General features: G+C 38.7%; 1 protein-coding gene across 10 annotated transcripts in view; it reads right to left on the minus strand.

Annotated features, from left to right (window-relative positions):
• The window catches only part of dlgap2a (discs, large (Drosophila) homolog-associated protein 2a), a 96,525-nt gene that overhangs the window by 38,867 nt on the left and 38,948 nt on the right, over nt 1–18,710 (minus strand). For 2 of the 10 annotated variants that reach the window (XM_088400634.1, XM_088400640.1), the window contains one exon: nt 10,523–10,555. The exons of the other annotated variants lie outside the window; for them this stretch is intronic. In XM_088400634.1, coding sequence (XP_088256760.1) covers nt 10,523–10,555 — 33 coding nt within the window. The remainder of the gene's footprint in view (nt 1–10,522; nt 10,556–18,710) is intronic. 10 annotated transcript variants of the gene reach the window in all.

The raw sequence follows: 18,710 nt of genomic DNA on the forward strand, positions 1-18,710 counted from the left end.
GCCTGATTTCACAGCAGGGAAATGAATGAGGCACTATTGACAATGCCCTGGGTGTGCTCTAAACACAGCATACAATAAATATTGAGCAGTCAGTGGCAAACAGCGCATATGCCCACTCAAGTGCTTTCAGCGGCAAATATTATAATATGACTGCATTCAATTCGTGTCAACTTTATTTATACAGTATCTCATCACTATGGCAATTACCTCGGGGGCACAGTTCATATAGAGCAACTTGAACTAGTGTGTAACTACTGTTACACACCAGATTGAATGCTTTGTGAGATTACAAACCTTTCAAGATGTTGATGCTACTAAGAAGCACAGGAAATCCCGTTGTTGTTAGAAAACTGAAGGACAGTTAGCGACAGCTACAAGATATTGAGACCATCATTCCTAACCAAATATGTATTAATTTTATGGATTAGGCCACAAAAAATGGACACAGAAAGTACAAAGTGACTTTTGTGTTTTGTTTACTTTCAGAGACATATGACTGAATGATTAACCTGGAAAAATTGTGAACTGAAGAAGCAATAAGAAAAAAAACAAAAAACAAAGTTGTCTGGGGGCGTGATGGCAGCTGACACGTTCATGGGTCAAATTTAGCAACAGGATACAAAAATTACTGGCCTGTAAATACACCAACCATTTGGGAAAATTTGCCTGAAATTCCTGATGGCCACCACGCCCCTGATCAGAAATCTCGGACAGATTATGACAAACCATCCAGTGTGTTGTGCGTTAAAAGGAATTTTCCCTTCCCTGATCTACTTGGAAACGAGGATTAATTTTTTTTTTTCATAATCAGTACAATTACAAATCCTCCGTGATTGTGATGTGAAACGAAACAATAGCTAATTACCCTCTCATTTGGTCACAAGTACCCCAATTTGCCACACTAAAAAATTACTAGCAGATTTGCAACCACAATCTAAATTAGTAGCTATGGGAAATGCTCATTTTAGCTTCATTTAGTCCTTATACTGCTTTTCTTCTTTGTATTTTGTGTCAGTCTGTGTTGCCTGTGTCACTGTGCTACATCTCACAGGTTAGACTTGATACTGACATCATGTCTTGGTGTTCAGCGAGGACACTTGCGATTATCAACGGAGATATTATGTGTGTGGTATGCTGTGTTGGTCGTCTCAAATGCACAATAAGAGCGGTGAGCCAATTTTTCCCTTGCCTTGGGGTCTCTCACATTTTAAGAAATGGTTACAATCTTACAAAGCATTATGTGCCTACCCTTATTAAGATGACTACTAAGGGAAATGTAGAGGAGATAATCATGTTGATGCTGACTTGACAGTCAACATCTGTCCCAAAGCACCCTTCTGGGAGCAGGCACACGTTCATGTGCTTCCCCAGGCAGTTACTAAAAGCACATGATTCGAGTAGTAATTCAATGGAGGGAGCAGGCTGATTTAGTTTCCCTCTCAGATCCACAACACTAGGAGCTCTAATGGGATTGCCGTGAAATGCGAAAAGCATGGACGGTGGATGTTTGGAATCGCTGGATTGGATTTTAGCAGCTGTCACCCGCTGCCTCACACGATAATATATGACAGAAGGGAACAGGAAACAAACATTGACAGCAACAGTTCAGTGTATGATTGGTAACGGAGCAAACTATTGTGTCTCTCTTGTTGACAACGGGCACTGGTTAACTGCAGTCCATCGATTTCTGTAAAACTGAAGACACACCAACAATTTTAGACCATTCCTCATGAGCAAACTGGCTCTGGCTGTCTCAGTTTTGAAGGGTTCCTTCTCCAGACTGCGAAAGACTATTTTGTGTTATTTATTGCATTGGGATGAAGATTTAAACTAGCTCACTGAGTCAAAATCTTGGGGTAAAAACTAACTATCCATACCGGTCAGGGGTCAACACTGCAAGTTACCTGCTGAGCATCTAACCTCATTTTCTAATACATTAAATTGACCTCAATTTAAATACACAAAACTACAAAATGGTAACCAGCTTCAGCTCCAAATTTCAAGCATCAACCAATTCTGCTGGGTCAAAATAATTAACCCAACCTTGGGTAATAGCAACACATTTTGTGAATTTGTAAAAATACAACGATTCACCACAATAAACACCTTCCAAACTTAATTACCTCAATATTGACCTCACAGCTACAATTATGCAGAAAAACATTCCCAGCACAGAATGCCCTCTGTGTGTCACTATTTAATTGTGTGGCCATTACAAATGCACAACATGAAGGCGGTCTGAAATCAATTAAAGTGGCTGTGATATCCTTCCCCACCCTCATTTTCATATCCAACAAGATGTGACACAGAGGGGAAGCGCCTATCATCGTCATGTCTCTAAATTAGCCTCAAATGTTGGTCCCTAAATCCTGAGCTCATCATGTATGCCATCCACAGAGCCACATACAAAAAAAAGAACCCTGAAATAAACATCACCATGACCGTGGTTCTATTTTATTTAAAAATACCACCGGAGACGTGTTGATTTATTTGATAAGCTAACCACAACTGATGTGTTTTGTCCGTCTGATAAAAGCAAAAGCGGAAAAATCACCAGCTTGAGTTCATCATGTGAGCTTTTAGAGCGAGCCGAGTATCACTCACAAAGACGTAGTGGGCCACCACTGACACTTTAGTACACAATAGGATTAGGAAGGCTAAATCTGTAAACACTTGTGCCAGCCATGTTAAAGTGAGACTATAACAACTTGCTGGGTTTTCAGCCAGAATGGAAAAAAAAAACACGCTGACACCTTATCTTTTTGAATTGCCCTCATAATTTTGTAATTAGTAATGCATCATCAGTAGAATTGTATGAACCCGTCGTTTTGCACCTCATCTCATTTACAAAAACTACCGAGTACAAGGTGAACCTCATGAAATCACTGTTGCATAGTGAAATCACGACCATGCCCCTCCTTCACCACCAACACCAGCACTTCAACTCGAAGAAATGTCAGGAATGCTATGGACTCAAACGCAGCTATCGTTTAAACTTGAAGCTATGATCGAGCAGGATAAGCAGTGTAAAAAATTAATGGATGAACTGAGTTAGTATCTGGAAACATAAAATGACAAGTGTTCATAAGCCTTATGACACTTTAGCTGTAATTTCTACAATATTTTTTTAAAAAAGAAATCCATTGTTTTGTGGAGGAGAAAATGGAAGAAAGGGGGAAAAAAAGAAGACAGGCTGCTGACATGCATTTTCATTTTCCTTTTTGTGTTATATATAGTGTCCATAAGTAGCTTGTGCACCGCCTACCTTTTATTATAATAAAGCCACTGGAAAAATACATGATATTTTAGACTGTCTGATAGATTTTTCTTGGCAGACAATGAAGGAAAAACACTTCCGTGGGTGTATGCATAGTTTTGACCCACATTCGCAATTCTTCCTCTCGGTGGTCGACCATTGTTGTAAAGTGTCACAAGAGCTCAGGTTCTCCACATTCTCATTCAAAAATACTATCTGGCCATAATGTCACTAATGAACAAGTTGTAATCATATACAATGGAAAATACCAATGGAGAATGACAAGGCAAGGCAAGCATCCTTCGTCCACATCCACACACTGTGCCTCAAGTGAAAGGGCAATCAATGTGTCCCAAAGCCCACGTCACACACCTAGAGAGTCCTTGAAGAAATGAAATATGCGTGCGTGACGGTGGTGGTGGGGTCTTTCGGTTCAGGACACCGCACACACAATTAACCCATGTGATATTTTGGCAAACAGTAGGCGGTTGATTGGATGAAAAGGGTCAGCTATTGTGTCCTGAGGTTGGCTCGACAAAGGAAGTGCTTGATTGAACAGTCGCTGACCCCGAGCGTCAATGTCAGACTATTTTTTTCCAAATAAAGAGATTTTGTGGGAATAACGTGCTAATTATGAACAATTTTTAAAAGTAAGAATTGACTGAACTAGGCTAGGGGAAGGACAAAACCTCCTTTTGAAAATAGTTTTGTTTGGTTTTAAATCAACGTCTCGGGTGATATCGCATTACTTTCTGCTAAACAGGATTTTTCTGTATTTTTGTTATTTTCTTTGGGAAAAAATGTTAGCACTGGATTTGCAGAACTGATTGTTGCCGAAATCCGAATTAGAATTCAGTGGAATGAAAACAAAAGAATGACAAAAATGTTGCTTCTCCTTCAGTAGGACCACATCCCTGAGTCAATTGTGCATCATTTCCTTTATCCCTTTATCCAACACTCCATCCAATTATAAAGAGAATATGTATGAGACTTAAAGTCAGGCAGCAGAGAGCACGGGCACACCACCCCATAATGACACTGCTGAAAGTTACTGATCCAAATGACTGTGTAAAGTTTAATAATGCAGGACCCAGTTTTGTTAGCAATAATGAAGACGCTGTTTCCCCAGGATCAATTTCCCAAAGTTTCTAGGTTGCTACAAAGCCCGAGTCAGACTGGAGGCAACAGATTTTAGGGCCACTGGGAAATGTGTCTGACCCTGCAGTTGTTATTCACTGATGTGCACACAAGTTAATAACTAATAGAGCGGCAGATTTAGATGTTACATGTATTAAAGGAGCTTGTTGGGCTAGGAAACCAAGTTTGGAGCGCTGGTAATTCATAGGTCTCTGGTCAGGCCAAAGGTGGTCAACTTTTAAAGGGTTGTGCCACGGTGAATAAATTCTTGAGGACCATGCCGTAGTGATGAGGCTCACCGTTCTTGTTTCATAAGCTGCTCTTGCAGAGGAATGTCAAATGTCAACGATGTCAGCTCAGTGGGAAAAAACGAACTAAAGGAGACAACTCTACTGACAAAAATTTCTCATTTGGAACATGATGTGCAAATTCAAATACAGGTAGGTGAAAATGGAAGCTCAACGAGTTACCGAAGCTGCGGCGAGACAGCAAGCATCAGTCATCCACACTCCCAATCCACTTTGTCTATTCATAGCCACAGTGGTCGTGATCCCGAAGTGAACCAGTCTGCTATCTGCAGCAATTCCTTCTGCTTGGTTAGCCAAGCAATGAATTTTCCTGAATAAAAGTGCAGAGATAAACTTTGATTGTAATTAAAAATGATGCTAGCCTGAAATACTGTGATGTAGATCAAATCATGTGCTCCATAGCACAGTACGTATTGTGCTGAACTACTAGATCGGTTGAGAAGTTTAGTTTCTGTGGGAATATCACTTTGGGAAAATTTCCCACTCAATTGACAAATAGACTCAATAACGACAATCACAACAGGCGATACATTGCATAAAAAATATCACCATGAAAAGCATTGCCATTACAAAAACCCGCGTAAACTCAATTTCAAAGAATGAGGTAATTTTTCCTCCAGATAGCTTGGAATAAATGGAAACCAGAAGTACGTACCACGTACCAATTTATTTTCATAGGTCAGCCTTTTTCCTGGAAAAGACACCCCATTCTGTGTCAATAGCACTACAGTATATTCTTGAAAAAAAATGCGCCTTTTGTTCTTGAAGAAAATACTCTGAAAAAAAAATACAACCCTTTGTTCTCGTGAAGAAAAGGCCATTATTCCTGTAATAAAATGTCTGTATTCATGCAGGGATGATTTATGTGATATGCCACAATCACAACAGAGCTTTTAATGACCCAAAGCTGAGGTAAGGAGGAGTAATTGGTTTATTATATTTGTTTTAATGGTCAGTCCCCAGGTAGGTACTATGCACTTATCATGCCAAAATCCAGATTTTTTTAAAAATTATGATTATGATTATTATTATTTGGGCTTAGACTGACTGTTACTGTTCTGCTACTGTATATTAGTTTGCATTTCTAATAGCTGTTTTTGTAATAAGTTGTAAGTTGTAATATATTGTATTTAAAATAAGGAAAGGAGAACGAGAACGATGGAGCCAACACGCAAGCAATTAGGAATCACAAGTCCTTCATTCCAAATTATTGTCTGACCTGATCTGAAAAGCAAGTGCTCAATTAAAGGTGGCTCAAAATCTTCACCCTTGGTTGTATTTTAACAGCGTTTGAAAAATTGCTTTTATATTGGACATTACACGTCAGTCAGAGTGACTTTTCTTTTTCTTTTTTTTTTTTAAATCTGTCATGCTGGTCATTAGATTCACATTAAGATGATAGACTTCAATGGACTCATGTCCATATTTCCAATAATGGTTTGCGTTTTTTTTTTTAAAAATCCTAATTGTATGCTGAGTTCACAGACGGTCTGTTCTGAACTGGCAGGCCAGATGTTACCGAATTTCTTGCTCTAGACTGACTACAGTACCTCGAATGCAGCTGCCAAGGTAACATACTGTGTATCACGGCTTTGGGAAGCATTCTTAAAAGGTTTTTAAAACATAAGAATCATGCCATGACCAAGTGAATTATTTAAACCCAATGGTACCTACAACATAAATACTCTCTTTTGCGTAGGGCTTGTTCTTCCTCGCTGTAGTAGAGCCCACCATTTTGCTGTTTAGCGCGAAGCAATTTAGCGACGCTGACATAATAAAAGGCACCATCGTAAAAATTCCTGCTGTCTCATTTACAGACATTGATACAGCAGCATTATGAACTCCACCGCAGAGTTCTCTCTGTAATGTCCTGTTAAGCCTTTCCATAAAAACAGGTGAGGCGTAACATTACTGGATTAAAACTCCTATGTAAAGAGGGCATGTTTTTCCTCGTTTAACTTTCACAAGTGATGTATTTTTTCCACACAATACAGATCTGTCTGTATTGAGCAAAATTATTAACTGCGTTGTTATTAATCATGTGCAACTTTGCCACCAAGATGGCGGGTTTAGTGATTATCTTATGCTAATTTCCAGCCGAGCGTGAAAGAGAGTTGTTATAGTTCACCCCACCAAAGAAAAGATCCACACAGTCATCACTGTTTCTCTGCGACAACTTCTCCCTTACAGTTTCCAGCCTCATTATTTTGCCAAATATGTTTTTATCATGTCACATATCATCTTACAGGAGGTCTCCCCTTGTGGAACTGAGATTTTCAAAATGATAATGAAGGGTGCTAGTGTTAAAAATATCAAGGTGAGGAAGACAATGCAAGCTTTAGAAAGCTGAGAGAGCAACTTGCATTTCTTGGTGATGAGCTCAAAAGATTTCTTTGCCGCTGCACTTTCGCTGACCGAAAAGAAATTGCTTGCACTTTTAATTGCATGGCGTCTTACTAGGCTGCTGTAGGAAATCTTAAAATGTCAGATTTTCTTCAAACATTCTCTCCTCCCCGCTCTCTCTCTCTGAACTACAGAGTGATGAGTCGCCCACCATTTAATGACTTAATGGCTTGGCTTAAAAGCAACCAAAAAGTACATTTTGAAGCCTGTCATAATACAGGGAATCAGTACTCTCCTCACATATGACCAATCCTCCTTTGTTGGACATTGACCTTGGTCAGCAATGTCGTAACAATCCTGTTTGTCTAGCCATGACACAATGTCATTTCTTGGAATTAAAAAAATGACGTTCAGTTGAATAGAGGACAGGGCATGAGGAGAGTGTCTTAATTGTAGGTCCAAAATGTCCTCCATGGTCCAGAGGGAAAGAAAACAACCATGGACATTGGACTAAAACACACTGTACATATTTTTTTTATCCTTGGTTTGTTTCCACAAGAGGTACTCATCGTTCTTAAGCGGCACCCATTGTTTCGATCAATTCCCCTGTTGCATCTTCCCTTTTTTGTCATCTCTGTCGGTGATAAAATTTGGTTAATGATAGATATTTGTGCCTTTTGACAGAGGGTAAATTGTCCTCGCAACAACTGAAGGATGGGGCTCATATTTAGGCTCAGAACCAGTCTGCTTCGATGTGAGAAATTCAAAATGAGATGTCAGACTTTGACAGAATGTATTCCAACCCACGTGAAGGCTAATACACAAATCGTGTGTGAAGCTTTTTGATTATTTCAGGATGCCAAGGTGAATCTGGAAATTTTCCAGTGATATTTATGTTCAAATTGCCCCATTATGGTCCAGTCTGTCATTACTCATTTTTGACCAGCAAGGTTATATTCTAAATAGCACATGTATTGTCTTGACATTTCGGAGCTTTTTGATGATAGTAAAAAGTCCTCCATTGTTGTCTGATGCTGGATTTACAATATCATTGAAGAGACACATTTGCTCAGTTGGGGCGCATAAATAGAAAGAACACAAAGAATGTCCTCAGGTTTGATGATCATTTTGTCTATCAAGACAACGACTCGGGTAATTTCAATATGATAGGGCTGATTGTAATACAGAATCATATTACATGTGAGACCTCAATGAATGTGACAATTAATCTTTTCTGGACAGTCTTTCGAAACTATAACTGCATATACCGCAATTTCCAGGCTACAGTATATTTATGGATTTTTACTTACAAGCTTTGTCACCAGTGGATTTATCAATATTCTAGTCACATCTGACCAATGAAAATAACAAACACAACGAAATGTACCAATGATGCTGTTCTGGTCCGCACTCATACTGAATATTGATATTGTCATTTGCGAAATTCAGTGGGAAACATGGATGACGAAATCTTTTACCGATATACTCAGTATTGTGCTATTTGCTATGTCAGAAATCCTTGTGATATTTTCAGTTTTTGCTGTGACTTGAATAAATAGCACAACACAGGTTCTCACTCTCTAATATTTTCACTTACACATACTGTTTTTGTATTGCGCAGCTGTTCCTAATGTTATGGCGTGTGAGTGTTTGCAGTGCAGTCTTGATCCTTTTTTTTTCTTAGCGGGCAGCAGTTATTCGCAGGTAATCTGGCCTGTTCTTGGGACCAGATGTCTCTTTGCAAATACACATTTATTGCCAGCCTTGGTCTTGAACACTTAGCAACTTTCGGCTAATTGTGTTGGGTCTTTGCCATTGTTCTTTCATTAAATGCTGGAAGATGAAGTACAAAGCAAACTACTGACAGACTCAATGATTGTCCAGCAAAAAATTATACCAAAAAACTAAATAATCTGATATTGTCCCGAGAGAAACTGCTATCTGAACATCAACAGTCCATTAAATAGATTAATCTGATTGGCAAGTTGCTGAAAATATTAAGTTTGTTCTGTTCCAATGCACAGATAGATAGATAGATAGATAGATAGATAGATAGATAGATAGATAGATAGATAGATAGATAGATAGATAGATAGATAGATAGATAGATAGATGGATAGCTGGATGAATGGATGGATGGATGGATGGATGGATAGATAGATAGATAGATAGATAGATAGATAGATAGATAGATAGATAGATAGATAGATATATAGATAGATAGATAGATAGATAGATAGATAGATACGTGAATATACCGTAAGTTGATAGATATGCTCTGTGTTTTTTCTAAATAAGACTCTCCTACATGCACAAACACACACACAAGCACTTTTTCTCCCATGATCTCATAACTCCCCCTCAAGCCCTGCAGTCCCGATGTCATAGTGAAGCAACACTGAAGGGAGCTTGCTTATTCTTCCAAGGCAACACACAAACGAATGCGGTTTGAGCATTATATGGAGTCTTTCCGTCCTAGTTTCTGTCTGTCTGTTTGTCTATCCCTCTCAGGGGGAAGGTCACTGTTATCACGCTCAATTTGATTATGTCTTAATCCAATCAAGCAAAGCACAAGGCCCATTGATTTCGGAGACATAGAATAATGCTTATTGGGCGTACAGGCACATTGTTGATTCCTGGACAAGGTTAAGTCCGGGGGAAAATATCTTATCTGACACTGAGCCGTTCACTGAGCATGTTTGCTTGTTTCCTCGATTCACCTTTCTTGAAGCGAAATGCAAAGTAAGCTGTCAGCTCGTGTTGTATTCACGGGCCATTTCTGCCCACTTGTGTTTAGTGAGAATGTTACTAACAGCAGACTTCCAACCAGAATCCCACAATAGCCCCAGAAGATGAAATGCCTGATTGCACCTCACAATATAATCCATCCAAGAGGGAGCGCTTGAGATGCTGGCTGGCGAGCCAAACAGCAAAGATGCACCCAGGAATAGTTTGCATTTGGAGATGGATGACGAGGCAGCGTGAGCTGCATGAGAAGACCCCGGAATACAGAAGAAAAGTGGGATGATGGAGAGCTAAGCAGCTTTCTGTCTCTCAAATACATCTGAAGCAATGCGACGACACACCAAAGAACATGGAAGTCACATGTGCACATAAAAGTGAAATGAAGCACAGGCACATGTAGTGAGTCAGCACTCGGAAGATTTGCCCTTCAGCCGTCATGCTGCCAATCAGTCACTTAAAAGCACATTAAGATAGCGGCCTGCTTGGAATTACATTTAGATGACCTGCCTTGCCCTCGTCTGAAGCTCACAGTCTAGGACAGTTGTTGGATGTTAAATTTTCAGTGGAGCAAAATCTGGCTGACCTTTTTTTTAAGTGTCCCCACCTCTGCAATGAAAATAGAGGAGCAATGTGCCTGCAGTGTTGTGCCCCCACGCATTCCCACCCTCTCAAAGCAGCATGAGGCAAGCTGGATGATGACAAGAGCTTTTGGGGAATGGCCAGGCCCACTCACCTTCTGGTTCAGCACACAGTGTGCACAGTGATTCTAGACAAGGAGCACAGAGAAATAAAAGGGACATGGTCAGGGACAGGTAATATATAATCCAAGTTTTATTACTCTTTTTGTGAGAGAAAAAAATCATACAGCATAAGCAGCAAGGAGAGCAACTTGTAAAAACGTGCTGCTTGTAACGTCTTTTCTGAGCAACACCCGTGTGTACCACAATTGAGACCATCTTGTATACTGTGACTATCAGCGACATGCAGCTGCTTAATAGCAGATTACAATGCAATGTCAGGCACCAAACCAAAATGAAGAGACAAGACCCGGCATAATGTTCCTTCGGATAACCATTGCCCTATAAAGTAGACGTAACGTGCGCTGGCAATAAAATGAGCACATATAGTGGCATCTCAATTCAAAGCTGGTGCAACCTGCACGTTATCCTTTATTTGTAATGGCCGTGTTGTATACAGGAGCCCATAATTTACAGCTTGAAAACTGGTGTACTATTAGAGGAGATCATGTCTGCTTTCCTAAACAGATGAGAAGCAGCCATTATCCATTGTGCTTATTCACACAAATACTAGAAATATGTTATTTCTTCCAACAATTATGTCAAGCCAATTTTATTTATTTATTTATTTATTTATTTATTTATTTATTTATTCATTCTTCTATTATTTATTTATTTATTTATTTATTCATCTTAAGGCAAGAATCGCTTAAGTGCAAATGGGAGAACATGGCCCTAAATTCATAAGCATCAAGTTTAAATATATTTTAGATTCAATGAAAATGGTGCTTCACCCTAACAAAATTAACCCGTGTTGTCCTTTTTTGTGAAAAGCACTGCACACAACAGTTTGTGATTCAATGCATGAATAGGGTGAAGTTATTGGAGCAGGAAAGCGTAATTAAATGCAAATTGTGTTTTTTCTGTCGTTCGCCTTCCATTCTCAAAGCATATCAACGCAAGAGAGACCATTGTTTGATGTCCATTCAATAAACAACAGTGTGGTAAATTCCACCCTGCTCCAGCGCGCTGTTTTGAAATACTGCAAAAAAAAAACAGGGCAAAACAGTGCTGAAAAGTGGGTTGAGAATTTTGTGCCAAAAAAATGAAAACAACTGAACTGACCCCAGAAGAGTCTTATATAATTTATGAATCTGTGAGCAGCAACCAAAAGTTGCTTGGCTATTAATCGAAACTAATACCTTTTCTAAATGCCGAGATTATTACCATGCATAGTGGTGATGAAGTAATAAGCGATCATGTCCACAGGCTGTATTTGCAATCCCAAAACACCTACTTGGATCTTATGACTCACACAACTGAAGCCAGAAATGCCTGGGTTGTTTTTGATGCCAAGGCTTTTTTTCTCAGATAATTAGTGGTTTATTTAGATCATCAGAAATCTTGGTTTTCTAACAATTTATCTCTGGATGTCTTGTGATTTACATGACACCCCTTTAAGAAAAATAAACAGTATCACTAAGTAAGATAAAGGCGGATTTATATACTAAGCGTAAAGCCAACACAAATAAATATCTAAAAATAATTCAATCTAATAAATAAATAAATAATAAATAATAAAATAATTTGAAAATGTGTGTTTTGAGGTAGAATTTAGCGTTAGAAAGAGATTATTAAATAATACAAATATAAACAATAAATTAATAAATAAATGAACATAAATACATACATATAAATAAAAAAAAAAAATAAATAAAAAAAAGACAATATCTCTAAAATGAACACATCAAGTGAAACTTTTTTTGTTTGGATCTTTGACATTAAAAACTTTGCAAACTGTGGGAGCGCAGTGGCAGACATCTGAATCCGAAAGTAAATTTACTGGTTTAATTACCTTCCGTTCCCTACAGTATAATTCCAGAGCCAGAGCAATTGGTGCACTCAGCTGGTCATGCTTGTTAAAATCTAAAGCTCTCTTAAATTTCCCTGTGTAGTGCTAGTATTGATCTAGGTCACATCGCTTCTTCATTGTGGGAACTGGTCTAGTGTAAGTCTCATTGGCTTTCAACAACAGGTTTTAAAGTGACTGTCGGCTGTTAATCCTCAGATAAACTTAAAAGGTTATCGTTTTTGAGCCATTATGCGCTCATAATGGTGTAAATCTGGTTCAACTGCATCTAATCTATAAAGATCTTAAAGGCTCTGAAAATCTTCTGTATTCTCTTGATGAATAAAAAAAGAAAATCTAATGAGCAGGGAATTACCTATCCAAGTAAGAGAGATTTAAAAAACTGCGGTTATCACAAAAACATTTCAAAAGAAATGATACAATGCAATCCGCACGCAATATATTTATTAAAAATAAATACTAACAAATTCACAAGAATACAATCTACATTTACACAACACTGACAGTACTGATTTTATGGAGCTAAAAATTTCCCTCCAGGACCTTACATGCTCTTGAAACGCTGGCAGATGTTTAAAGCCATTTTAGGACAAGAACAAGAAAGGAGTATCAATCTCATTGTCAAAGGAATGGAAGCATGAAATAAAGAGCAGCGTGTGAAATGGAAATTGCAGATGAAGGACAATTAGTTCACTGATGACAGGTGATTTAAACTAAACAGCGATAAAACTTGCAGCGGCTCTTTAAACCATCGTAATTTACTATCCAAGCCTGTGTAAACAACCTTAAAGCAAATCTTGGTGCTGCTGATTGCTCGCTGGCTGAGCAGTAAACTAACACACAATTCATGAGGGTCTGCGGTGTCCCCTGACATCATAACATCTCCAAACAAAACATACAAGGGGATCAAATCTAGTGCCTTGATATTATAATGCGTTCATCCATAATTAAGGCCTTCATTTCCATATTAGCGGGACTTGGTTCCACCTTCCCTGTTATCTGAGCCCACACATCTGGAGACGAGCGAGAGGCACGGAGGCTAATGAGTAGTGTTTGGCAGTAGTTACCATATTTTGCGGACTATATGGCGCACCTAAAAACCTAAAATTTTCTCAAAAGTGCGCCTTATAGTCGGGTGCGCATTTACATGGACCAAATTCCTAAATTTAAACTGGCCTGAAGCATTGTGTTATGAAATAAATCATAAATGGCCCACTGAAGAATATGAATCATGAATCAAAAAGACTATGGATCATTATTTTGTGATTATAAAGTAATTTGTTGCGTCTGAAGTTGAAATAAAAAAGATAAAATGGAGAATGATTTGATTTGGATTAAAAATCTGACATGATGCATTAATGGTGCGCCTTATAGTCCGGTGCGCCTTATATAAGGACAAAGTTTTAAAATGGGCCATTCATTGAAGGTGCGCCTTATAGTCCGGTGCGCCTTATACTCCGGAAAATACGATACGTTGCAAGAAGTGACGTTATAGGTTTGACTATAACATTTCTCCGTAGCAACTGGCTAACATTTTAACATTATTAAACATGAACAAAAGCATCTTTAAAGGGATCCTGAACCACAACTACCCATCCTGGTGCAGAATGGTCAACCAAATATCCAAATACTTGAAACTAGGCTTGCGCCTGCATAAAAATGGCTATGCCAGCACATCTGCAAGTATCGTCTATGAAAATAGAGCCAATGTCTAGTAGAGTGGAGGCCAATACTTGAAAAATTACAAACTTTTGGACATTATTGGTGGTGGTAATAAAAGCTTTGTTTGTTGACACGGGGTTAATAAATGGAGGTACACACTCGCGATAAGTTGGTTCCACGATGAACATGAAACACACACAATCAAACATACTGCACACACAATACACACACTATATACGCTCCTTGTTTACTCAGCTTCATTCGAGCAAATCTCCAGCGAAACCATCAGACTCGCTACTCTCATCTATGTGGACAATCACCGATTTCAGTTTACCTTCCCCTTGACTGGCACAATCTATCTTCAACAAGCCCCACTGCGTCTGCGTATATCAGCGCAGGCTTGTGTGAGGGCAGCCTCCCCATGGAGCTGATTTAGCACTTCTCAAAGGAGAAGCTGTGTCGAGCGCAGGCCTAAAGGAGAGCTCATCGGGTCGGTAGTGTAAGCCTTTCCGGCCTCTTTGGGGCCTAATTACAGTGCACCGGCACACAGATTTACTCTTGCTCTCTTGCTCTCTCTCGCTCGCTATAGAATGTAGATCAGTGTCATCAATGCAAATAATTCAAAAATCTGTTGTCTTTGTGATTTTATGCTTTTCTGGTAAAATTCTGGCCTTGTTTATAGTACCGTATTTTCCGCACTATAAGGCGCACCTAAAAACCTCCAATTTTCTCAAAAACCGCTTTATAATCCAGTGTGCTTTACATATGGACCAATATTGAGCCACTACGGCAGGCGTGTCCAAATATATGGACTTATATATGGACAAAGTTTTAAAATGGGCCATTCATTGAAGGTGCGCCTTATAATCCGGAGCGCCTTATATATGGACAAAGTTTTAATATGGGCCATTCTTTGAAGGTGTGCTTTATAATCCAGTGCGCCTTATAGTGCGGAAAATATGGGAGGTGGGTTTTTGGTTGTGCACTTGTCTTTGTTTGTCTGTAATTTATCCATTTTTCACATGTTTTTGTATTCTTGCACTCTCGTACGCTGCTGTGACAAGAAAATTTCCCCACTGTGGGATAAATAAAGTTCTATCTAATCTAATCCAGCCTTAATCTCCCTTTTTTTAACATACATCTGGGAAGCTCTAGCTTGCGATGACTACATTATTGCACTTTGGAAATACCCTTGAACATATTCTGAAATCACACCATACGGCTACCCACAGTTGTAGACCAATTTACTACAGGGACACTAAAAGCTGTTACTTTTATAGACATAGGGGCTCTAAAATTTGGTACTGGGGAGTAAACGGTTTAAAAGCCTCTTAGTGAACATAGAAAAAACAGACTGGTGGTTCACTATGACGCAGCGATGTAAACAAACTCTATTGCTATTCAGTGGAGAGAATACGGTGGAACCATCACATATGCTACGCTACCTGTCCTTTGAGGAAAACATTGTGAACACGTGTGCCTACGAGGAAAGTGATCCCACATGAAGGAATATCTTACTACAAAGAGAACTTTAAAACAGGCCTCATGGGAAAATTGCAGCTGCTGAAGACTTTCTGCAGTGCTTGCAAGTTTAACCCTTCACAATTAATCTACTTGCATGCGGATAAGAATGAATAAACCATTTTGGGGTCAGTTACACCTAAGCATAGTAGTATTTATTGTCTCCAGTTACTGTGATGCCACAATAGCTAAAAATGTAATCAGAGTTTAGATAATGGGCACTGGCAACCACTGTTGGTCTCGATTTGTCTATCCAAGGAAACTGTCTATGCATTCACTAAAAATAACTATGGTGCACGCATGATTGAAACTGTGATAAATATTCTGCATTAAATAACACAGATCAACACATTTTTGCTATATATTTTAAACAACAGAGGAACTTTGTGCGCTTATTTCAAATCTGACTTTCTCTGGCACATCAGGTTTTCATAGCACAACAGCAGCCAGTGGAATTTTTTTTGTATAAATCACAATACATGGTAAAAATCCATATTATACTTAAAAACAAACCAAAAAAAAAGCGTGGAAAAAAATCTCCCAAAACATATGTGCTAGAAAGTAAAGTACATTTTTAAATCAGCATTAAAAAATACATTATTGGGGCATCTCAAATTTTAATTTCCTGTTGACCACTGTAATTAGTGTGTCACATTATCTCAAATTTGCCCCACATTACATTATTGTTACAGTGAATTAAATTATATTACAATGTATATTTAATTGTTTCCAATTTTTCGCTTGATGCATCTTGAAAAATAATTATTCCTTCATTTTTTTACCATCCTAATATTCGTCATAGGGGAGCTCGGGGAGCTCTATTGTAGCAGACTTTGGGCTGGTGCAGGGGTACAGTACATCATAAACAGACTGATTACCTGTCAATCACTGAAAGGCACGTTACGCAAGCAAGGAAGAACATGTAAACTCCACACAAAAGCATTACAGCAGAGATTCAAACCCAGAAGCTCCAAATAACCATACGACTGACTACAGTCATTAGATGTAACAGAAAACAATAAATCATTTATAATCAAAAAGCACTTGAAGGGAAAGGTAAGTGCTAGAAATAGATGAAAAATGTACAACTCTACATTTGAACATGCAATATGCATTTAAATACTTTATATAGGTAATGTATAGGAACTATATGAGGGGCATTGGTGTTTTATACATGCATAAATATTTATAGTGCACTGGCATGGTGACTGCATGACTAAAGATAAGAGGTTTTAAAAAAACAAAAGCGAGAGAGTGGGACAATTTGGATGGTTGATGGTAAAAATAGTCTAGGCGGTAACCCCAAGGTGGCTTTTCACCTCCTGGGTGATAAAAGGAGACGAAGTGGGGTTTTGCTGAATGATTTAAATTGCAAAGGAACATTTCAGATAATAACTTTATAAATCGGGACGGACGATTGAATGATTTATCTGTGACTGGATTTGAGTGATTTACTTTCAGTGAATGGAGTTGAAAAATGAGTGAAGGAGAGATAAGTTACAAGGACGAGCTGGGATGCAGAAGACAAAACGAGCGACAGGCCAAGACTTGATACGAAAAGTATATTGATGGTCTCCTTCACGCCCCAGCAGCTTGCCGTGTTTGGGCCGGTGGGTGAACATATCGGCACATCCTGACTGAGAGGGAAGTAGCCATCAATGGACCCCCTAACTGCTCCTCCTCCTAAATTCGAATGCCCTTCTTGGTCATGCCAACTGCCAATCTGTCTGTCACTTATCATTTACGAGTAACACTGTCTTTGAGTTAGACAAACGACATCGAGTAAGAGGTGTAATTGATATGCGTAATACCAAGTCAAAAAGGAAAATCACAGGCTTCAGTTAAAACATTTCTGCCGGATTCCCCATTACGAGCTTTGGCATCATGACAATATGTTGTATACTGTACCATCCAGATTTGGATTGATGTTTTTCCCAAGTGAAAATTGGCATTTAAAAAAAGGACAACAGAGAACTCCTCCTTCACTACTTCATCAAATAAAATCTTGGGGCCAGTTTTTCTCTTTGTGTTGTGTTGGTTGAGGAAATGTGTCATCAATTCTATTTAACTGCTCTTATTTCACTGATCCCCAATAACATCACATTTGCTCAAAAGATGTTTTTTTCCAATCCTGCCATCTGGGTTGTTTTTCTTCGTAGTTACTTCCCAGATGGTTTAACAAAGTTTAAAAAACATTGTGCAAGGAGGAACTTATAGATCACTGGAGTAGTTATCCAATAGTAGGGTCTTAACTATCTGCTTGGTTGAATCCCATTGCTCACAGTTGAATATATAAAGACAATAAAAAATCAGCACGTCACATGTGAAACTGGAGGGCAGTCGTCTAATCGCTAATTTTTCTATTTAATCGGATTAATCAACTTTGACTCAACTGTCAGCGTATTTTGTGTTTCATCAATCATATTCATTATACTGCTCACATTTTGACATTATGAGACCAAGACAACACTGAACAATTGATCAACAATACCTCACCATTGCGAGGGTTCAAACAGGATGTTCTCGGAGGATTTTTTGTTGTGGAGGTTCGTGTGATAAAACCTGACATTTTGATTGGCTATAAATGTTGCGGCGATTGCGACGCTTATCATTTGAGGCTGGCTAATCAAGCCAACTCCAAGCTAGGTTCAAAACAGAACAAATGATAAATGACCCAAATGACCCAGACAAGAATGCAAGGAGACCAATCAGGAGGCTGAGAGCGAGGTGTGAAATACAAGGGCAGGTTGCTAAGTGATTGGCAGGCAGGGATGTGCTGATGAAATACGAGCAAATCTAATAAAAAAAAAAGAGAAATATCAAACTACTAAAAAGCCAGAAAGCAAACTGAAACTCAGCTCCTAATTTGAGACTGCTGTTCTGAGTGTTGTTTCATCAATCTGATTTGTTTACAAATTTGTGTTCAATAATTTAATTTGTTTGTCATTTGTTGTTTTGATTGGTACCTCAAGGACACCATATTGCAGTCTTGTGAGTGTCTGAGAAAAACAGCAATGTTATCTGAGTCAACCACCTATTGTGGAAGGCAGGTTCTGCCAATGTGTCATGCAATCAAACATATTTAGTCAAACTGAAGGCCTTTGGTTCTTTCTTCAATAAAAAAGGCATTG

This window comes from Syngnathus floridae, chromosome 16 (assembly GCF_059516105.1).
Source record: "Syngnathus floridae isolate MCC-2025c chromosome 16, RoL_Sflo_1.0, whole genome shotgun sequence".
NCBI classification, from domain to species: Eukaryota; Metazoa; Chordata; class Actinopteri; order Syngnathiformes; family Syngnathidae; genus Syngnathus; species Syngnathus floridae.